The 24,315-nt window shown below is 31.8% G+C and overlaps 2 protein-coding genes across 3 annotated transcripts in view; one reads left to right on the forward strand and one right to left on the reverse strand.

The window, feature by feature from the left end:
- Positions 1–8: 8 nt before the first annotated feature.
- On the reverse strand, positions 9–20,042 carry LOC127729135 (myogenesis-regulating glycosidase-like). Its single transcript, XM_052236789.1, has 3 exons — positions 19,679–20,042; positions 8,894–10,340; positions 9–2,002 (listed from the first exon to the last, which is right to left on the reverse strand). The coding sequence occupies exons 1-3, from the start codon at positions 20,009–20,011 to the stop codon at positions 1,734–1,736; spliced, it is 2,049 nt and encodes a 682-aa protein (XP_052092749.1). The 5' UTR covers positions 20,012–20,042; the 3' UTR covers positions 9–1,733.
- A 269-nt stretch (positions 20,043–20,311) lies between these two features.
- Positions 20,312–24,315, forward strand: part of LOC127729137 (rhomboid-related protein 2-like) — a 33,790-nt gene continuing 29,786 nt past the window's right edge. The window contains exon 1 of one of the 2 annotated variants that reach the window (XM_052236792.1): positions 20,312–20,491. In XM_052236792.1, the coding sequence (XP_052092752.1) occupies positions 20,399–20,491 (93 nt within the window). In that variant the 5' untranslated portion in view covers positions 20,312–20,398. Of the gene's footprint in view, positions 20,492–23,933; positions 24,032–24,315 lie in introns of those variants that run through there. The other variant, XM_052236793.1, reaches the window with a different exon arrangement.

The following is a 24,315-nucleotide window of genomic DNA, read 5'->3' on the forward strand; positions in this document are numbered from 1 at the left end:
AGATCTAGATCTCTCATGTATTAGTTATGGTTCTTTATATTATCATAAATTATAATGATTGTGCATGTGTGTGTAGTATTATAATTCATAATAACATGTATAGTTACTGCCACATTATACAATATGTGAACTTAAAATTTAGATGGGTAAATTTAAAATGTTATCAAAGATATCACATACATTTTGCATTATATATAAACAGCGTCATTACATAACTAACTATCCTAGTTTATTGATTGTTAATTACATAAACTGATTAAATCAACAAAAGTATCAAAATTGCAACATATTTCCAAAAAACGGAAACTAGATATTAACATAAACAATCAATTCAGTCATATGCTATAATATACCTTTATTTGAATGAATCACTCATTATAAAAGTTTATATAAGGCCTAGAAAAAAGAATTTCGTGAATGTTGTTATAAACTGGAAACATTTCATATGGGTTAATTGTTTATTACTTACAAACCTTTTTTATTTGATCTACTTAATTGTTGTAAGTATGAAATAGCCCTTGCTAAAATCATTGTGATGACCTTTGGCTTTTGTTCAACTTTTGACCTGAAACTGCTCTACATTTGACCAGATGTATTAAACAGCAATAGTATCACCCTGTCATGTCTGTTGATCTATAAATTGCCCTCTTTTAAAATTTTAAATCCTAAACTTTGTCTCTTTTCATTGACATTCCATGGCAGGGTAATACTGTCATGACTGTTTAAATTATAAATTATGTACTACCACTATATGGTTACATCATTGTTTTGGTGGTATGACACCTTCATGGATTGTTTGTAGACCATATCTCTGCTTTCTTGGAAAAAGAGTGTGATTTTATTTAAACCATGCTAAACTGGTAATAATTTTTTTAAAAGGGTTGATTTTACAAAGAATGATATGAGACAAGTTATGGTGGTATTACACAATAACAAATTATGTATAAACATACCTAAATACTTCTCACCTAAAAATAAAATCTTGCCCCTCCCCTTCAAAAGTACTTGATACATTTACACTATCACAGAAATATTTCGACTTTTTACATTAACAGTATATTACCCTGTCATGTCTGTTGATCTATAATGCCCTCTATAAAGATGTTCAAAACCAGAACTGTTCAAAATTCTAAACTCTGCATATTTTCATTTTCTCTCCACAGTATTATTTAACATGTGTAAGGGCAAGTACCTTTTCATGTATCTGGGGAAGGATTATATATATATATCCATAAATTTTACAGATTTCAGAAAAGAATAAGCATGCTTAGATGACGTGATTACAACAATATAAACATGAAAAGTTATATCATGTATATTTGTAAAGTGTATTGGTATTCACACTTTTTGTGTTTACCAAATTTACTTTGACAAAACCATGCTAACGCTGAAGTATCTTTTTTTTTTTACAATTTTCAAAATGATATGGATGACCTAGCCTACAAACATGACTTATGATCAATATATGATAAATGGTTAATTACAGGAGTCTTTATTTTGTACGATTTCAACTGGTAATTTTGTCAGTCCAATAAGTCTAAGAATTAAAAGTATATGTACAGGTACAGTCAAATTGATGTAACACAAGCATGTCTTATAGGATTAAAAAAGAAATGTTCAAATTTGATTATGCATTTTTTGTTTGTTAGTTTCCTTAGCACCAATGATAAAAATTAATTACTTTAAAAATACAAATTCACAATAGATTAAACAATAGATTAAACAATTTTCCTCTATGTACCAATAGTTCTAGCCTGTGTAAATGTAGCAATCTGATGAAGTTCAACCCTGTAAGATTTCAGCCATTGTTTTCCATCCCAATCTTTATGATTGATTTCATCATGCCATGTACCTTCTGGTAAATAAATATCAATCTCTGTTGTCCCTGGCAACAAAACTGGTGCCACAAGTAAAGTTTCTCCTACCAAGAACTGGTTACCTACTGCCAGTGCATCTGGGTCTGTGGGTGATACCCACCATAATGGCCTAATTATTGGAGCACCTGTCAATACAAGAAATGAAATATATATCAACTATCGCATTGTATGGATTGTAGTTGTACCAGTGAAAGCATACAATATATATTTACAGTGCCACTATTTTATAAGAGATTGAGCAGTATGATTATGAATTTTTGATGATTATCTAGTTTATATTTTTCAATTTGATTTTATCTGCAACTCTGTACAACAAACAGTTCTAGTTGTTGCAATTGGCTGTGCTGAAAAAGGTGAAGAAATAGATTTTTTCTGTAAATACCAGGCCATGTTTACCTCACTCCTGTAACTGTTTGGTGAAACTTTAGCAAAACTGATCATGCTAAACATGTATCAATCCTTTCATGAAAAGTCAAATCATTTATCTAGGTCTTTTCCTGTTTTTTGGTTAGGTTCCAGGTTGCCAAATCTAACCAATTGACACATGCATATGTATGACATGCACTTGACATGATTGAATTCTAAATGAAAAATGTGGATTTTTTATCAAAAAGCCCAGAATTCCATACAATAATAACTTTGTAAATAAACTCATCATAGATACCAGGATTGAAATTTTGTATTTGCGCCAGACACGCGTTTCATCTTCAAAAGACTCATCAGTGACGCTCGATTCAAAAAAGGTTAAAAAGGCCAAATAAAGTATGAAGTTGAAGAGCAATAAACTGCTGATGCAGAGATATATGTCTCGCCTGTTGACAGAAAATTAAGAAAGACAATCTGGATAGCAACATTGCTAATTAATTCAAAGTTGCTGGACCATGACATACATGTAGAGGGTAGAGCGTCAAAATGGTTGTCAAACTGAGATGTACTGATAGTAATGCAACTTTATAAAACATACCATCATGACCATTGTCTATCATAAGCAGGTGCTATCAATCTAACTTAAGCAGAAAACTTAACATTGAAAATTGGTAAATAATTGAAAGTCACTGGACCATGACATATGAGGGGGGCCTTGAAATAGTTGTCAAACTGATATGTACTGATAGTAATGCAACTTTATATAAAATATCTGTACAATTGTTGATGCCGCTGAAAAAGCAACACCATCATGACCATTGTTTTGCCTTCCACGAATTTCATAGCAGGAGACACAAAAAACTTTATATTCTTCATGTTCTTAATTAATTATTAGCCATTATATATATATGAAAATTAATAAATTACTTGTGTGATCTACATGATCTATGATATATATGAGAAGCTTCTTTTTGCTTAACCATGGTATGTACAACAAAAATGTAATACCATGTACAGTTTACTATACATGCTAAAAAGTATTTTGTTCTTATCACAATGTATTCAAAATAATCAGTGTGGCAATATATGTAAGACAAGTTTAATACCGGAAAATCAATCATTAAATCAGTGAAGAATGTTTCCCAAAAATATAAAACAAAATTACATAATATAGATGTGAACAATAATTTTGACATGAATCCAATAGTTCAAACAATTACCGACAATGGAAATATCAAAATGAATGGGACTTTTTGAATTTATATACATGTAAAACTGTGAAATTTTTGTCAATTTCATAACACAGGTAATTGATAAAACCAAAGGACGAGGTGTGGTTGTATATGTATAGATCAGAAAATATTCAAATAAAGAGCGTCACAAAACTGAATCTATTAGCATGATTAACCCATATCGACACAATGGTAACTAAAAAATTACAAGTATAAAGTTCTACATGTATATTCTGTACCATTTGATTACGTTTATTTCTTATCTACTAAATTATATTAAATCACCTACAGTCAACAATCAACAAATGATTTGCCACATACAGTGATAATAATTAGCTTGTGTGTCACAAAAACAATAAACTGTACATGTGCATGTGCTGTAAAAGATTTTTATGTTGAAAATAAAACATCCAAAGTTTAATCATAATTGCAATTCCCTGTGATGCCTTGATATCATTTGTTATTGACTATATAACGTATACTGTGAAAGAATCTTTTTTTGTTATCAGTTGATATCTCATTGATTTAACTAATATCATGAATATGCTGATGCTGCAAAATGTATGTACACATAAATATTTTTCGCATAATAATTTATTTCATAATATGAATGATATTCATGACCATATACATGACATATGCATGCTTGTCTGCCTTTATTCTTATAAACTTTTGTGCTTGTCAATATTGAATCTTTATTTTTATAGCTGAAACAGCAACACAGAAAAAATAAATGGGGAATGTGTCCATAGGACACAGATGATGCCCCCGCTTGCATATACGTTATAAAGAGACAAAACTCAAGAAGGGTAAAAGTGACGCTACCTAAATTTGTACTTGATCTGAGTTTTGTGGCAATAAGCATTGTGTATGAGTTTCATAACATTTGGTTGAGGCAAACTAAAGTTAGAGAACGAAAATAAAATTCAGCAACTTTTCCATTTGTAAAGAGGCATAACTCTAGAACGGTACAAGTGACACCATCAAAATTCAAACTCAATCTGTGTTTTGTGGTAATAAGCATTGTGTATAAGTTTTTTTAACATTTGGTTAAGGCAAACTAAAGAGAACGGAAACGAAAAATTCAGGAATTTTTCCATTTGTAAAGGGACATAACTCTAGAACGGTACAAGTAACGTCACCAAAATTCAAACTCGATCTGTAATAAGCTTTGTGTATAAGTTTCATAACATTTGGTTGAGGCAAACTAAAATAAGAGAACGGAAACCAATTTTGGGACATACGTACAAGGGTAAAATTTAATGCCCCTCCGCTACAGCTGGGGCATAATAAAATGCTTCGCTGGGGCGCAGCTTGATACGACCGCAGAGGTCGAACCCTGAACAGTTGGGGCAAGTATGGACACAACATTCAAGCTTGATACAGCTCTGAATTTGGATTGTTATTAAATATTTGACACAGCATAGGTTTCTGACACAGAAAGAATGTGGTCTAAGAACTTGAATTTTTTTAATTTACCTATTATGGTCCAATGTCCAAAATCAAAATACATGGTTAGATTCAGCATATCAAAGAACCCCATATATTCAATTTTTGTTAAAATCAAACAAAGTTTAATTTTGGACCCCAACTTGGACAAACTTGAAAACTGGGCCCATAATCAAAAATCTAAACACATGTTTAGATTCAGCATATCAAAGAACCTCAAGAATTCAATTTTTGCTAAAATCAAACTAAGTTTAATTTTGGACCCTTTGGACCTTAATGTAGACCAATTTAAAAAACGGGACTTAAAATTAAAAATCTAAATACACGGTTAGATTTGGAATATCAAAGAACCCCAATAATTCAATTTTTGATGAAATCAAACAAAGTTTAATTTTGGACCCTTTTGACCTCAATATGAACCAATTTGATAGCGGGGCCCACAAATAAAAAATCTAAATTCATGGTTAGATTCAGCATATCAAAGAACCCCATATATTCAATTTTTGTTGAAATCAAAAAAAGTTTAATTTTTGACCCCAACTTGGACCAACTTGAAAACTGGGCCCATAATAAAAAATCTAAACACATGTTTAGATTCCGCATATCAAAGAACCCCATATATTCAATTTTTGTTAAAATCAAACTAAGTTTAATTTTGGACCCTTTGGACCTCAATGAAGACCAATTTAAAAAACGGGACCCAAATTAAAAATCTAAAAACACGGTTAGATTTGGCATATCAAAGAACCCCAATAATTCAATTTTCGATGAAATCAAACAAAGTTTAATTTTAGACCCTTTTGACCTCAATATGAACCAATTTGATAGCGGGGCCTACAAATAAAAAATCTAAATACATGGTTAGATTCAGCATATCAAAGAACCTCATATATTCAATTTTTGTTGAAATCAAACAAAGTTTAATTTTGGACCCCAATTTGGACCAACTTGAAAACTGGGCCCATAATCAAAAATCTAAATACATGTTTAGATTCAGCATATCAAAGAACCCAATATATTCAATTTTTGTTGAAATCAAACAAAGTTTAAATACTGGACCCTATCTTGGACCAACTTGAAAACTGGGCCCATAATCAAAAATCTAAACACATGTTTAGATTCAGCAAATCAAAGAACCCCAAGAATTCAATTTTTGTCAAAATCAAACTAAGTTTAATTTTGGACCCTTTGGACCTCAATGTAGACCAATTTAAAAAAAACAGGACCCAAAATTAAAAACCTAAATACACGGTTAGATTTGGAATATCAAAGAACCCCAATAATTCAATTTTAGATGAAATCAAACAAAGTTTAATTTTGGACCCTTTTGACCTCAATATGAACCAATTAGATAACGGGGTCCACAAATAAAAAATCGAAATACATGGTTAGATTCAGCATATCAAAGAACCCTATATATTCAATTTTTGTTGAAATCAAACAAAGTTTAATTTTGGACCCCAATTTGGACCAACTTGAAAACTGGGCCAAAAATCAAAAATCTAAATACATGTTTAGATTCAGCATATCAAAGAACCTCATATATTCAATTTTTGCTAAAATCAAACAAAGTTTAATTTTGGACCCTTTGGACATTAATGTAGACCATTTGAAAACTGGACCCAAAATTAAAAATCTAAATACACTGTTAGATTCGGCATAACAAATAAATAAATGTGATCAAAGATTTTACAAATCTAATGCGCCATACTGTGCAATTAAAGATTACTTCTTGAAATTTTTCAATATTTGAAATTTGAAAAAAAAATAATATTTGAAGAATAATTCTTTTTAATTTCTGAAATCTGAAATGAGAAAAAATTGGCCCCCCACAATTTCTTTTTATCCCCCCCCCCCCTTTTTCCCCCAAAAAAATTCTTTCCCTCAAGATATGGTCATAATCTCAATTCAAATTTCCAATAGAGTTGGCAACCATAATTACCCATTTAAATTTACCATAGTGCTAACTTAATCTATTTTATAATAGAATTAATAAAAATATAGTGTCAAATCTTTCATATGGATTTTTTTGTAAAAAAAAAGATGAAAACATTTGCAGATATTTTTACTGGTCTTCCTTTATAAATATGCATTTCTTTAAACATAATTTTAAAGCAATGTAAGGGAAGTAACCAAAACATTGTATTTGGATTACCTTCCTTACACTGTTTTAGATTATCTTTATTGTTCATTAACCATTACTTTATACATAATTTAAAAGCAGTGTAAGGGAGATAATTTCAATGATGTATTTGATTTATCTCCCTTACACTGCTTTAAATTATGTTTTGTACTAAAGTATTTGTCCATTAACCAGGACAACCTTTTTTTCCCCCTTTTTTGCCCCTAATTCCTAAACGGTTTGAGCCATAACCCCCCAAAGCAAATCCTAACCATCCCTTTGTGGTATGGAAACTTGTAGTATAATTTCAGAGAGATCCATACACCGTTCCACAGTTATTGTCTGGAAACTAGAAAATGCTCATTTTTGGCCCCTTTTTGGCCCCTAATTCCTTAACTGTTGGTACCATAACCCCCAAAATCAATCCCAACCTTCCTTTTGTGGTATTTAACCTTATGGTCAAATTTCAAAAAGATCCATTCACTTAAACTAAAGTTAGAGTGCGAAAACCAATATGTATTCGGACGACGACGCCGGACGACGACGACGACGCCGGACGACGACGACGACGACGACGACGACGACGACGACGACGACGCCAACGTCATACCAATATACGACCACAAAATTTTTTTGCGGTCGTATAAAAATGGCTGCAGTCTTTCCCCCAGAAGCCTTATGAATGGTGATACAGGAAATTCCCTATAACTCTACATGTATATATATATATATATATATATAAGTCTAAATTGAAAACAACGTTCAAACCTATGATTGCGTTGGATAAAAACAGCAATTTTTTTATACGTGTGCATGCAAAACAAATTTCGTGGTAGAGGGGTTTAAGTACAGCACAAACAACATTTTCCAAAAGACCAAAAAAGTGAAAAAGTATATTTAAACAAAACGCATTTGACTAACAGGTCGAACAACGGACGTTCTTAAACCCTGCTGACTGCCATTGGCGATTGCCAAATAAATGGATCACAAGGTGTAACAAAATGGATCTTTTTTATTAATTTAATACCAAACAGAAAACAATAAACTTGCGGAAAAGATGGTATACCGCAAACATGAGGTGCAAAAATTTGTACACCATATCCGGATTTCGACATATAATGTCTCTTCAGTGATGTTAGGAATCGAAACGGTATTTGGAAGGCCATATAATTTACCTCAATTTAGGATAGACTCTTGAATTTTGAAGAGTCGAAATAGGATGACCGGATCATATAAACCCGAAGGCAAATATAATACAAGCCCAAAGAAAAAATATGAATAAGCCTAAATTGCAAACAACGTTCAAACTTATGATCGAGTTGGATAAAAACCGCAATTTTTATAGTGTGCATGCAAAACAAATTTCGTGGTAGAGGGGTCTAAGTACAGCACAAACAACATTTTCCAAAAGACCAAAAAAGTGAAAAAGTATATTTAAACAAAACGCATTTGACTAACAGGTCGAACAACGGACGTTCTTAAACCCTGCTGACTTCCATTGGCGATTGCCAAATAAATGGATCACAAGGTGTAACAAATGGATCTTTATTATTAATTTAATACCAAACAGAAAACAATAAACTTGCGGAAAAGATAGTATACCGCAAACATGCGGTGCAAAAATTTGTACACCATATCCGAATTTCGACAATTAATGTATATTCCGTGATGTTAGGAATCGAAACGGTATTTGGAAAGCCATATAATATATATCTATATAAGCCCAAATATGTCAAAATTCATAACCACCATCTTTTCAGTCAACCCCATCCTTCCAAAACAATTCTAGGGAAAACACTGTGGACAGGCTGCTAAAATTTGTAAAATAAATGAGATGAGATTTTTACCTGTGTGTTCTGCTTCTCTTGCTGCCTTTTGAAGTAAAGGTAAAATAGATTCTCGCTTCTTTAACATTGTTTTAGTTAATGTTACCATTTCTTCATCATAATCCCACGGTGGGATTGAAAACTTCATAACAGGTAAATAAGTTGACAATTGTAACCAGCGTATATACAGTTCTCTATCGGGTAACACTGTCATATTTAAATTGTCTCCCTTGAATCCATTTCCTCCTATAACATCTGGAATAACATAGGGGTAACCTAGGATACCAAGAGTCAAAACAGCAGGAATGATGCTATTGAGCCCATTATAATGGCTCCATGTAGAGTCTCTGCTACTTAGATGTATATAGACTGGGAATTTTTGTGTTTTGTGACCACAAGTTACCTGGCAGCCATATTGGATCACATTTGATACAAAAGTTTGAATAAATGTACATGGATTTTTTAAGAACTGATGTGACTTATGACTTGACGGAATAAAATTTGTTTCACAACCATGGAAAGTAAAATTTTTGAGATTGAAATTACTTTTCATATCTTCTAGTTTTTGTTTATACCATTCTTGTGTTTTTGGATTTGAAAAATCCAAAATTCCGACTAACCCACCATACCATCCAGTAAGTGTAGGTGCTTTCCCTCCATTGTCATGAATAAATAATGCTGAATTCTGTGCAAAATTTTTAGTGTTATTGTCTACTGACACAAATGGTGTTAAAACAGCACTGACATCAAATTTGTTCTCTTTCAAGACACCAACCATTTGAGCTGAGTTTCTGAAAAAGTCTGATCTAAAATCAAAATTTCCATATGCAGATGAATAAGGTTCATATATTTCAAAGTTCATTTTCCTACTATCAATTTTTGTAACATTTGATGAATATTTTAAAACTAAATCCTGATTCAATCCAGATTTATACTGTGCTTTTGTAGACCATGTGACCTTCTGCATTACAGACAAATCAGGAATTCCCTGTGGTTTTTCAAAGTGAGTTCTCTGGAAAAAATCTCTCATCAGTTTCACATTATCTTCTTTACAAATTGTATATTTCAAAAATGGTGGTTCATTGTTTGGATTGGGGAATGGTGATTCATTGTAATCTCCCTTGAAACATAAAAGACTACTTCCTGACTCGTTCAGACTAACGTGCAGAGGAACACTACTATCAACTACAATACCAACTCCATTTGAATTTATCCAAAATCTCTCCACAACATTACCAAAAACATTTGTACGATCTTTATCAACTTTTGACTTAAATAAAATATCATTGGTGATATATGGCTGCATCGGAACATCAGCATACTGCAGTGGCATATACTGACTGGACAATAAGGAACCTCCAAACCAGTGGTGTGGTCCACGTAAGGTGAAACAATCATGTGGAGTGAAGTCACGACTTGTTGATGTCCAATAGACATCATGGCAGCTATCATGTTCATGTTGAATCACCTGTAAAATATATATATACCATCAATGGGGAAATTATCTAATCATTAAATACTAAACTACTGAGAAAATGTTACTTTGAGTGCCATGAGCAACAAATTCCTCATCATGCTCATTATATACATGTATACCAACTACCATTGAATAGTACAAAATGCATGCAATTTTTCTATTTGTACACATGCATAACTCTAGAACGGTTGTGTATAAGTTTTATAACATTTGGTTCAGACAAACTAAAGTTAGAGAACAGAAACAAAAAAATTCAGCAATTTTTATGTTTATAAAGGGACATAACTCAAGAATGGTAAAAGTGTTGCCACCAAATTTCGTACATAATCTGTATTATGTAGTAATAAGCATTGTGTATAAGTTTCATAACATTTTGTTGAGGCAAACTAAAGTAAGAAAACGGAAACAAAAAATTTGTACTTGATCTTAGTTTTGTGGTAATGAATATTGTGTATAGGTTTCATAATGTTTGGTTGGGGCAAACTTAAGTTACAGAATGGAAACTAAAAATTTTGCAATCTTTCGATTTATAAAGGGGCATAACTCAATAATGGTTAAAGTGACATTACCCAAATCCAACTTGATCTGTGTTTTATCAGTGGAAGTCAAAATTAAACATTGCATTGTAAAAAGCATTGATTGTAGTTGATTCAACTATAAACATGGACAAAGGAAGATAACTCCAATTTTAAAATTACTTGATATTTAGAAGAAAATAAATATTTTGCAATTTTTCCATTTATAAAGGGGCATTACTCTAGAACGTTAAAGTGAGGCAATCAAAATTCAAACTTGATCTGTGTTTTGTGGTTATAAGCATTGTGTATAAGTTTCATAACATTTGGTTGAGGCAAACTTAAGTTAGAGAACGGAAACTAAAAATTTTGTAATTTTTCCATTTATGAAGGGGCATAACTCTAGAACGGTTAAAGTGACGCCACCAAAATTCAAACTTGATCTGTGTTTTGTGGTAATAAGCATTGTGTATAAGTTTCATAACATTTGGTTCAGACAAATTTAAGTTAGAGAACGGAAACTAAAAATTTTGCAATTTTTCCATTTATAAAGGGGCATAACTCTAGAACGGTTAGAGTGACGCCACCAACATTCAAACTTGATCTGTATTTTGTGGTAATAAGCATTGTGTATAAGTTTCATAACATTTGGTTGAGACAAACTTAAGTTAGAGAACGGAAACTAAAAATTTTGCAATTTTTCCATTTATAAAGGGGCATAACTCTAGAACGGTTAAAGTGACGCCACCAACATTCAAACTTGATCTGTATTTTGTGGTAATAAGCATTGTGTATAAGTTTCATAACATTTGGTTGAGGCAAACTCAAGTTAGAGAACGGAAACCAATTTTGGGACGTACGTACAGAAGGACAAGGGTAAAACTTAATGCCCCCACCACTACGGCGGGGGCATAACAAAAATTTGGTTACAAAATGCTTGTTATATATGTTAGACATTAACATTCAATTGTCCAGTGTAGATTTATAAGAGAATGACATTGATGTGTTTTAGGCTGTTAATAGAGAATGATAAAATTAAATTGAACAAACATTTCTACCTTTAGCTTGTATTTGGGGCTGGTTGAACTTGCAATGAGGGTTGTCAAGTGTGCATTATTAATTTATAATCAAGAAATTGGATTTATAAATTTTTTAAGAAACAGAGTTTTGACATGTTTGATGACACCACAACGTTTTGTACCATATTGGTGTGAATAACCGTGTGATGAATCAGCAGACTCTTCACAAGTTACCCGTGCAGATCATATTAAAGATGTACTTGGTAGAAGTATATACATGTTTGATTTTTGAGACTTTTCAGCATGTTCAGCCACACAACCAGTTCAGCCATGTGTCGTTTTGGCCACATTTTTTCATATTGTTCTTAACATATATATACATGTACATATATATGCATTAAATGTACATATATATGCATTAACTGTTTTGACAGAAGTTTGTTTTGAAAAGGAATACATGTTGTAACGTATACTACATGTACCTAACACAGTGTTCTCCTCAGAAATTTCTTATATCATCCTGGTAAACAAGAAATTATGAAATACCATCTTGTTTTTAGAAACTATAGCATCACATCCATAACACTATTTTTAAGAAACTAATATCAGATAGCATCACTTTCTAGCAATATAGCATCACATAACCATGATGCTAAAAGGCCCTGGGGAGAACTCTGTTAAACAAAAAATCATTTGATCATCAAGTGTGCTGCTCTGAAACAAGAGGATACAAGACATTCTTCTGGCACACATGATTAAGACATTAATAACCTTTCAATTTGGTTTTTTTGCATAATCAATATATTTTTTTATAGAGTTTGTTTTTCATGGACATGATATATCGATGGACAAAAGAAAGATTAACCATTTGAAAAATCCAATTAATTATCATGTAAATATTTGTTCCACAACATTCACTGTCATTCAGAAATACACTGTACGAGAAACAGACACCATCGACTGCATAAAATCCAAATACCATCACCAGTGCAAGCTGCCTATGACTGTATAACTGTTTGGATATAATTTTGGCTGTTTTTTTTTTATTGAATTATGCCAGTTTGGTTCCTTTTATGCTGCAAGATTAATACATTTTGTACTTCAAAGGACTACTCAAGCAGCTTGTATTGTTAAAAGAATACATTCATAACCTGATAACTGTAAGTTTGTATCAGCTTGAACTCAGCTTGACTCCTGTAGTTTGGTATATTTTCAACAACAAAAGTATAATTTGTACTTTAGACATGCTAGAATTAGATCAAAGAGATGATCATGATGATACATTGTAATTTACAACTAACAATTGATCAGAGGGATCATATTATTATTATAAAATATCTTCTTCACTTTTTAAATAACCATCATGTCTTTTCCGGTACCTGTATATATCAAAAACTTCATTTTAATAATAATCACCATTTAACAAATATTCTTATAACATTCATAATTTGATACATACTTTTATCATGAATATAAACATGATAAATCTAAATGTTTGATTGGAGTGAGTCCAAATAGTTATGACGCCTCGAAATGCTATTCTTATTTTCATGATCTTTAGCTGTGATGCCGCATTACAGCAAAAAATCAATATACATGTAGCCTTTCAAGACGTCATAATTATTTGAACTAGATTGAAAAGTACTTTTCAATTTGTTTCTTAATGTCAGCTTCTAAAAACAATTATAGTTTCCTCCCTTTACAACAATGAATAAATGGGGAATGTGTCCATGGGACACAGATGATGCCCCCGCTTGCATACTGCATAGAAAGTTATAAAGGGACATAACTGAAGAACAGTAAAAGTGACGCCGTCGCTACCCACATTTGTACTTGATCTGAGTTTTGTGGTAATAAATATTGTGTATAAGTGTCATAACATTTGGTTGAGGATAATTAACTTAAGTTAGAGAACAGAAACGAAAAATTCAGCAATTTTTCCATTTGCAAAGGGGCATAACTCTAAAACAGTAAAAGTGATACCACCAAAATTCAAACTTGATCTGTATTTTGTGGTAATTAGCATTGTGTATAAGTTACAGACTTACAGATGGACAAGGATAAAACTTAATGCCCCCTCCGCCACGGCGGGGGCATAAAAAACATAACCTAAAGGACTTTACAAAATATGGCTAAATAAACTGATTCGCCAAGCCCAGCTGGATACAACCACAGAGGTCCAACCCTGAACAGTTGGGGCAAAAATGAAAACAATATTCAAGCTTGATACAGGTATGAATTTGGATTGTAATTAAATATTTGACACATTATAGGTTTCTGACACAGAATAAATGTAGTCAAAGAACTTAAAATATGTTATATGATTTGAATTTATATTCAATTGAAGATTTCTTGCTTTTGTGCAACACAATGTGCTGTTGCACAATACTTAGTAAATCTGTTTTCAGACTATATACAAAGAATTAGCAATTGTGACCCCAATTTTTCTTTGGAAAATTAACAATTTCTTAAATCTTCAAGAAAAAAAATTGACCCCCCCCCCCCCCCCCCCCAATTGGGCCCCAAAGTTGTTTTTTTTTTACCCTCCCATCCCCCCTTTTCCAAAAATAAATATTTGAAAATTTCTTAACTCTTGAGGATAAAAATTGTCCCCCCCAAAAAAAATTTATTCTTAACCCCCCCCCCCCCCCTTTTCCAAAATAAAATAACATTGGAAGAACATTTTCTTTTTGTTAAATGTGGTACATTTTAAGATATCAATACACTTAAACACAAGTTATTGTCTGAAAAGTAGAAAAATGCTTGTTTTAGACCCTTTTTGGCCCCTAATCATGCTAATTCCTAAACGATTTGGACAATTACCCCCAAAATGAATCCCAACCTTCGACTTGTGGTATTGAACCTTGTGGTACAATTTCAGAGCAATCAATATACTTATATATACAAGTTATTGTCCTGAAACTAGTAAAAAAGCTTGTTTTGGGCCCCTTTTTGGCCCCTAATTCCTAAACGGTTGAGACCATCACCCCCAAAACAATCCCAACCTTTCTTTAGTAGTATTGAACCTTTTGGTAAAATTTCATAGAGATCCATACTCTTAAACTTAAGTTATTGTCCAGAAACCAAATGTCTTTAGACGACGACGACATGATAGCAATATACAACCCCAAAATTTGTTTGCGTCCTTATAAAAAGTATTGGCTAAATGCCTGTGTCCTAAATATCTTGCAGCACATATTTGTACTAGAAAGTCGGTTCGTCCAAAATCATGTTCGCTTTCATTCTCGTTCGCCCCCTTTCACGTTCCCACCCCCCACCCCACACGTTCGCACCCTTTTTAAAGGTTTTGTGTTGAATAAGATTTTACTTCTGCTTTAGTTAGTGTATTGACATAAAATAAAGAAAATATAAGTTTTTATTTATTGTTTTAAAATAAAGTGACATTCTAAAAATGTAAACAGGTTTTCTTTTGTGAATTATTTTGACGAAATGGATAATGAATATTGTCATATCATGATCAAAGACTAACATGACTAAGTCATTTGTCTCTAAAACTTGTAAAAGAAAGGCAGAAGATTCTAAATGGCTATCAAACTCGTCACAAGCTCTTAAAAATAACTATATTTCATTTTTAACCGGATTTCTGAAGGAAAAATCGGTTATATGAGGATATACGGCGGCAGGTGGCTGCCAAACAGTGTCCGTTCATTAACATGAAAACGCTTTAACAAAATCTTTTCAAATTTAAATATGTTGTTTCCTGTGACTAAATGAAGGTCAAGTTTGATTTTCACAATTTTAACTTTTATCGTTGTTGAGTTGTAGACCTTTCAATAACGAAAAGTGATACTTAGAGCGTTGTCCGTGCAATAACTTAAAACTCTTTGATGAAATCTTTTCAAATCTAGATATAACAGGCTATTATTTAAACTTGGAATTATTTTTAAGTATGGAATTTGCATAATTTCTTGTGCTTGAAATTTTTAATAAATTCCATGTTTATTCTGTATTATTATGTTTTGAGTGGCGCATAACACTTTCCATACAATGTATTTTGTATAGTGTTGTGCGCCGCACAGTACATTCTACTGAAAATGTGCATTCTTCTTTGTAATAGGAAGTGTTGTGCGCCACACAGAACATTAAAATACAGAATAAACATGATAAACATGGAATTTATTAAAATTTTCAAGCATAAGAAATTATGCAAATTCCATAATTAAAAATAATTCCGAGTTGAGATAATAGCCTGTTATATGTTGTTTCCTGTGAATAAATGAAGGTCAAGTTCGATTTTCACTAGTTTAGCTTTTATCGTTGTTGAGTTGTAGACCTTCTAGTAGCGAAAAGTGATACTTAGAGCGTTGTCCGTGCAATAATTTGATAACGCTTTGACGAAATCTTTTCAAATTTAGATTTGTTGTTTCCTGTGAATAAATGAAGGTCAAGTTCGATTTTCAGGATTTTAGCTTTTATCGTTGTTGAGTTGTAGACCTTTCAATAGCAAAAAGTGATACTTAGAGCGTTGTCCGTGCAATAACTTGATAACACTTTGACGAAATCTTTTCAAATTTAGATATATGTTGTTTCCTGTGACTAAATGAAGGTCAAGTTCCATTTTCATGATTTGAGCTTTTATCCTTGTTGACTTGTTGACCTTTAAGTAGCGAAAAGTGATACTTTGAGCGTTGTCCATACATATTTTGATTACGCTTTCAGTTTGACGAAATTTTTTCAAATTTAGATATGTTGTTTCCTGTGACTAAATGAAGGTCTAAATCAATTTTCACAATTTTAGCTTATATTGTTGTTGTGTTGTTCACCTTTATGTAGGGAACAGTGATACTTAGCAGTGTTCTCAATAAGTTTTTGAATAAGAGGAAGTAAAATAAAAGTAGGTGGCAATCATGAGGGCCGCAAGGCCCGAAACCGAGCGTCGCAGGCCCCGAGGGCGGTGGGTAGGTTTGAGCTGGAGAGTGTGGTATCCCTCCTTCTCGTTATGCGGGGGGATTCCGAAAATCTAGATTGCAGGAGGTGGCATCTGGGCTGTTCTGAATAGATTTTACCTCTTATTCTTCATGTTAATTTGTCCATTTTTAGTTGCTGATTTAAATTTTTGCTCAAAAATTGAAAATGAATGTGATTTTTTGTGCAGATTTTGTATGACATGGCTTGCTTCCAATTCACTCCTTTGCATGTCTAATGTTCTTCTTAATATTGCAAATCTTTATCACTAATTATATATAAGGGCTATTCCAGAATCGATTGTATGGGGAGAGAAAGGCACTTTTTATTTGAATACCATTCTAATTAATTTTTCCTTAACTTTTAGTTTAAGTTTTGATTGGGAAAATATGTGAAGTAGCCCATGCAATTTTTTTTTCATTAATGTGCCTTCCCTCTCCCCCATACAGACATTTCTGGAATAGCCCTTATAATTGTACACTTCACTTCATATTATTTCTCAGTGTCTTGTATTAAAGTTTCAAATAGAATTCATAGAGAACATTAATTTATACTTTATTCAGTTATTCAAAAACTGGTAAGATTTATATTTAGAGGAAACCAGAATTGCCTGAGGAAACTGTCAACCTGCAGTAAGCAACTGACAAAATATTGCTAGAAAAATAATAAATTTTAAATCTAGAAAATAGGAACTATGTAGTGTCAACAGTTTATCAGGTTACACTCAATCCTCTCTGGTTTTTTTTGTCCATTGGTCAGAGGGTACAAGCTTAAGTTAAATCGGCACCTATAGAAAAAGTCAAATCGGCATCTGATCAAATCATGCAAATAGGCACCTATTTTAAAGTCATTTTGGCATTTAGTTGGTCAGTTCAGCACAAAATGATATTTTTCATCTTTTGTTCAGTACATTGAAATATAATCTTGTTATTAAGAAGTAAATTGTTTGAATTTTTTTTAAACTTCTATGACTGATGTTTTGATTTGATATGTTTCTTTTCAATTGATTAATTAATAACTTATATGAATTAAATTATTGACATGTTTGTTATTTTAACTCTATACAAGTAGTTATTGATGTTTTTTCTTCAAAAACTTAAATAAATAACAATGAAGCCATTACCAAAGCTGTTGTTTAATAATGAAAAAATAAGAAGCAATAAAAGGGCAAACTATGAGTCCCTATCATCAAAATTAACTGGTTAAAACATGCATAATAAATATCCAATACCTTGAATACACATATAGCTGCCCAAAGAAAATACACTAAGAACATGAAGAAACAAAAATAACTTGATAATAAACAATAATTAATTCTGGCCATCCCCCTTCTTTATTTTAATCTTTTTGCTAAAAATACTAAAACAATATATATTCAACATATATTTGACTAGGTGTCGAATTGAGTATACCAGGTGTCAATCTAACCAGGTTCCAAAGTGACTAGAATTCTTTAGATACTGTGTTTTATTTTACTTTATACTCCGGTGATTATACAATAAGATGCATAAATGCACACAAGTTTAAATCCATGTAAGAATACACTAAGCGAGCTTTCTTATCTTCGCTTTACTGTAAAGCCGGCTCACGCTTAAAGTAGTCACTGATCGTTCTATTCACGTTTGAGTTTGTATGTAACGAGTTGTTGAAAATATCTGTGTCAACATCAATTTCGATTTTACAGATTTTATCGGTTTGTTTCAAACGCTCAAATGATTTGAAACTGGTTTACGTTTACTATTTTATTATTTACACTTGGCGGACGAAACCAGTCAGTAAAAAAAAGATGTACAACAGATCCCGACTATGCAATTTTTGCGTATGTCATATTTTTGTGAATAAATTAATAGCTGGCACAAAACACGCAATAGGTGGCAAATTTTGCTGGTTGTCAGCACTTATTGAGAACATTGCTTAGATTGATTTTGGCCTTTCCTTTCTGAACCTGCATTGTCGTTGCAATAACTTTAAAACGCTTTGACCAAATCTTTTCAAATTCAGATATGTTGTTTCCTAAATTACTGTCTAAATCGATTTTCATGATTTTAGCTTTTATCGTTGTTGAGTTAACGTTGTACACCTTTATGTAGGGAAAAGTGATACTTAGATTGATTTTGGCCTTTCCATTTCTGAACCCTACAAAAATTCATTTATTTTTTTTACTTGATCCTGTATGGGCATGTTTGGAGTCCAGATTTGCAAATTTATATCATTTTCATGCAGAAAAATCCAAATTGCTGTCACTCTGACAGCCTCTTGTTTTCATTTAAAATCTTCATTGATTTACTCCTACCAAGCTAACTACATGTACTTATATATTTTACTTTACACCAAACACATAACAATAATTCCAAATTAGCTTTGTAAATACCAACATGATACCAATTAACAGTAATCTTACATAAATCACAATAAATAATTAATCATCTAATCACAAAAAAAAGTATTTCTTTTAAAAAAATATAAATATTTTGATATATAGATAAAAGAAGATGTGGTATGAGTGCCAATGAGACATTTACTCTTCATCCAAGTCACAAAAGTAAACCATTATAGGTCAAAGTACGTCCTTCAACACGGAGCCTTGGCTCACACCGAACAGCAAGCTATAAAAGGCCCCAAAAATGACTAGTGTAAAACCATTCAAACAGGAAAACCAACGGTCTAATCTATATAAAAAAAAAAGAAACGTACAAGAAACACTTATATAAAAAACATCTTATAACATGTATAATTCAACTGGTATTTGAATAAAAATAGGGTGCGTACGGACCCAGGGTGGTGCGAACATGTAGGGTATGCGTGTATTTTGGGAGTGAACGGACCCGATATCTTTGTACTATTGCTGGGCAGGCTGTGGTTTTCTTACCTCTAACTTTGCATATCTTATCCATACCAAGCACAAATACTTCTTATCCGATGCTTTACTCTTTGGTTTACATGATAAAGCTGATGTTGATCTCAGAGTTTCTGACACGAATCCCTTTAAATACACATTCTGTTCTTTATTCGTGAATGTAAACACACCTGTAGAGAAGTCAAACCTGACATCGCCAATGTTCGCCTCAACGACACCGTTGGCATATAATGGTGTTACTTTAGGTTTTAATGCGGCTAGTATGTATAAAATTACTATCACAGCAGTTATTAAAATTCCTAAGATCTTATATAACTTAATTTTTCTATTTCGTGAGAAACGCATTTTTATTTTTACTGGAGGCAACCATTTTCTATAAACAACACATGCTTCCGGGTTTTTAGGTCTGGTTAAAAACCAAACATTACAAGAAAAATAATTTTCTTAATCCACAAAAATGCATTTCTTAAATTAAAATAAATTTGTTTTCTGACCAGTATCTAAGCATAAGGCTTTTTTAATCTTATTCTGGCTAATAATGATTGGTATTGCGAACAATATGAATGAACAGTTCTTAAAAATAAAATGGGTAATTACGGTAATCTAAAAATAACTTCAAGTTAGTCACGTGACAGGTGAAAAAACCATTAAAGGAACCATACTTCGTTACGCTCAAACGTCAAGCGGGAATACAAGAAGGCGTACTTGTGCTGCTGTGAAAGAGTCAAAGCTATGGGGCGCTGGGGCAATGCTAGGCTTGTTCGACGTGACAGTCCAACTTTTGAAGATGTTGAGCTCCGTTCAAACAGAAGAATGATCGAACAGGTAAACTTAAAATGTGTATCTTTTTTATTAGTTTTAGTCTGCAGACTACAACAGAGCATTTGTGCAGCATGGTTTGTATTCACAAATATCCATACAAATATGCAGTATAACACCTCCCTTGTCAATTTCTTTCAGAGAGAGTTATTTCCCTTGACACAATTTTGGATCAGTCCTGTTGTAGTTTATTTTTCTGCATTAATTTATAGGTTACATGTAAATCAGATGTCTTGTGTAACTTTGTTGAATAATCAAATATTTCCCCAGCTGAAAAGATGAACCAACATTTTTCAAAATATATTCTGGTGTTAAAAAAAAGCACAAATTTTGCTGTTTTCAAGGATTTGTATAGTAAGATTACTCTGGGAACAGTATATATATATATATGTTCCTGGATTACTATACAAATCCTTGCTGTTATATCAAGATGTCATAATTATTTGGACTACTGTTATGAGTGAACTAGGATGCTAGCCTTTGGTTATGGATATATTCTAAAATATCATTATATATTTGGCTCGAAAAGAAAAGTCTTAAGAACTCATTGCTGGAAAATGCTTATTGTCAAAAGAAAACATTGTCAAGGAATACACACTTGGTACACATATTTTCTACATGTGTCAAATATTGTAAATATTGATATTTCAAAATCTGATTTTGATAGATACAAAGATCACACATTGAACAGTAAACTTAAAACATACTGTTAAAATTTTTACAATTTGTACGTATTTAAAATTTAAAAGTTCATGAATATGTGATAGATGTTTCTCTGATGATGTTGAGGATGAAATTCATTTTCTTTTACTGTAACAATGTTCTTGTTTTAGTCAGCAAAGACAATTTTTTCTTGACTAATATATTACCAAAGAATCTCCATTTTTTTCTAACTTGTCCTGTCTTAGCAGATTTATATGGTAAATGACTATGGAAGATATAAAAAATACACTTAAAAAGTGACTTTATTTAAGAAAACCTTCCAATTTACAATGTAAGTGTATGCTAATATGAACAAAGTCATATATTTCATGATATACAATATAATATATTGAGGGGCCTCGGTGGCCGAGTGGTCTAAGTAGTTACTACTGTAATCACTAGCCAGTCAACACTGAGGTTGTGAGTTCGAACCCCGCTCGTGCTGGTGCACTCGACTCCAATCTTAATTGACTAGGATTGTCAGTTTTTCTATCGAAGGTCAGTGGTTTTCTCCGGGCACTCCGGCTTCCTCCACCAAAAAAAACTGGCCGCCACGAAATAGCCCAAAAGCGGTGCTTAAAAGTGGCGTTAAAACACCAAAAATTAAATTAAATTATAATATATTGTTTGCCTCTTTTAGTACAATTATTTGTGTACTTCCAAGGTACCTTTAATAATTTGTTTTGCTATGATAATCATTGTGAAATAGTTGTATTTTAAGTCTATATCCCTTTAGGGTCCATGATTGGTTAATAAAATCTTGAATCTTGTTTGTTTTTCTATTTTTTACTGGATTTTTCTGAAGGAATGCCCTCTTCAGTTCAACAATTGTAAGCTACAAAATACAGAAAACCCAGTTTGCTGTCAATTTGTCAGCTCATTTCTAGTATACATTATATTTGTTTTTTGAGCAGATGGCAATAATTGTTGTATTTGTGTTTTGTGTATTGATTAACTTGTGTTGCTCCTTGAACATATCAAAAGTTCATAAAAATTTACTTACATTTAGTTTGACTGAACTTAAGGCACATGCATATCATGCATGTTCATGATCACCAACAAGATTTTGATGCAATTCAGTTTTACTAAATGATTAATGCTAGTAAAAAAAGAATTCTTTAAAAATAAAAACATAAATATGTTCTTTTTCATTATTGTAAGTTTAATTAAAAGACCATGAAGACCAATGGTATGTATTTTACATGTCTTAACTAAGGGTGTCAATGTAAGAAGTGCTGTTACCCAATTTTCCATTGAAACTTTCTTTAAGAATGTAATTGATTATTTGAAAACATTAAAAATCCATTCAAATCAGAAAAAATGAAGCTGCATCTAATAACATCTGAAAAATAACTGTTTTGCTTAAATACTGGTTTGACCTTCACCAATGAATGACATTGGGTTTAGTTGGTGTCTGTTGTCCTTAACTTTTACAAAAATCTTCTCCTCTAATACTATTGGGCCAATTGGAACTATATTTGACCACACTCATCCTTGTAGTACATGTATCTAGTTTTTAGAAATGTGTCTATGATTTTTCATCTTATAAATTTATATAAAAGGAATACCTTTACAACAATCTTTCATTGAATACATGAATAGAAAAAGGAGTGTTCCTTATATTTAATAACATAAATGCATGCCTGACTAAAACTGGAATTTTAGGAACCCAGTAGAACATTGATTCTTTTGGAAAGTTCAATTATTGATATCTTGAGTAATTTTTCATATAATTCTAATTGTGAATATGAAGAGATTGTCAATGAGGAAATGTGTGTTTTTTTTTTTTATGATGTTTACAGTTGTATAGCCTATGGAATTGTCTCTCAGGTTACCTTATACATGTACAACCTAGTTTTTCTTCTTATGAGTCATCAGAAAAAAATTGGACATAAAGTGTCTATGAACATTTTTATTGAACGAAAAGCTTTTGTAGTCTGAATTTGTTGTATCAAAAACCTCACAAATATGATCTCCAAGTTCTGTATTGTGTGGAACTTTGATAATCAGTGGACAATAAGTTTCAGAGTTATTTCCCTTATCATAGCAATTGAAAATATATCTCTAGCAAAAGTAAATTTAAATGATGCATTATGAATGGGTTGAACATGCAATTCAATTATAAAGAAGTGTTTTCTCATCAGTTGAATGAAATTTTGAATTAGGGTTTACCCCAGATTTCATGGTTCATTGAACATAGAAATATGACTGCAAGCAGCATGGAGTTAATATCAATACATACTGTTGTCTACCAAACACAGTGTGGCTTGATTTGAATGAGCTTGTTAAAAAATAAAGAAACAAATTTCAGGGAGACAATGCTGTAAAGTCATATCAGTCTTATTTCACAATTTTTTTTATGTAGGAAATATATATATCATAGATATGTATTTTTAACAGTTCAAATCATTTTCTTAAGATTGATAATGGCTTGAACAACATTGTTTAAAGTGAATGTTATAAACATAATATAGTCAAACTGTTAATAAGGATTAATGTATTATAATTCATTAATTTTATCAGGGGTTCTGTTAGGGTTGTAATTTATATGAGTATTTAATTCTTACACATTTCGTTCATATTTTTTCACATAGAAAATAAAAATTAAACAATATTTTCTTTTCATAACTTAAAGAAGTACTGTATAGATGAAATTTATTGATAGTTGATTATAAAAACAATTCACCCATTGAGATTTCATATCAGTTTAATCAAGGGTCCCCTTTATTTTCACCTCTGTGTATTACACCTAGGAAACAAGTAGTTTTTTACCTGAACATATTTTTTATTTTGTATCATTAAAAATTGATGGACTACTGGCCACAATGACCACCATTTCACCATGTAAGTAAAAGTAATGGACAGTTTTATCCCTCTTTTTGGCATTTTTTGTTGTTCTTAAAATTAGCTAGAAGAGTAAACATCGTAAATATTATTACTCCAAATTCTCTTGGATCTTTTGTTAATGGTGTAAAAATATTTTTATAATTGATTTGACATTATTTTTACAACATGACCCATATTGACATATTTACAATGTACTGGTTTACATGCCTGTAAGCTATTTTTTACAAATTTATTGGTAGGGGAAAATCTTGAGGCTTATTTATTATATTTCCTGGAGTAGC

The sequence above is a fragment of the Mytilus californianus genome, unplaced genomic scaffold (genome assembly GCF_021869535.1).
Source record: "Mytilus californianus isolate M0D057914Y unplaced genomic scaffold, xbMytCali1.0.p SCAF_2, whole genome shotgun sequence".
NCBI classification, from domain to species: domain Eukaryota; kingdom Metazoa; phylum Mollusca; class Bivalvia; order Mytilida; family Mytilidae; genus Mytilus; species Mytilus californianus.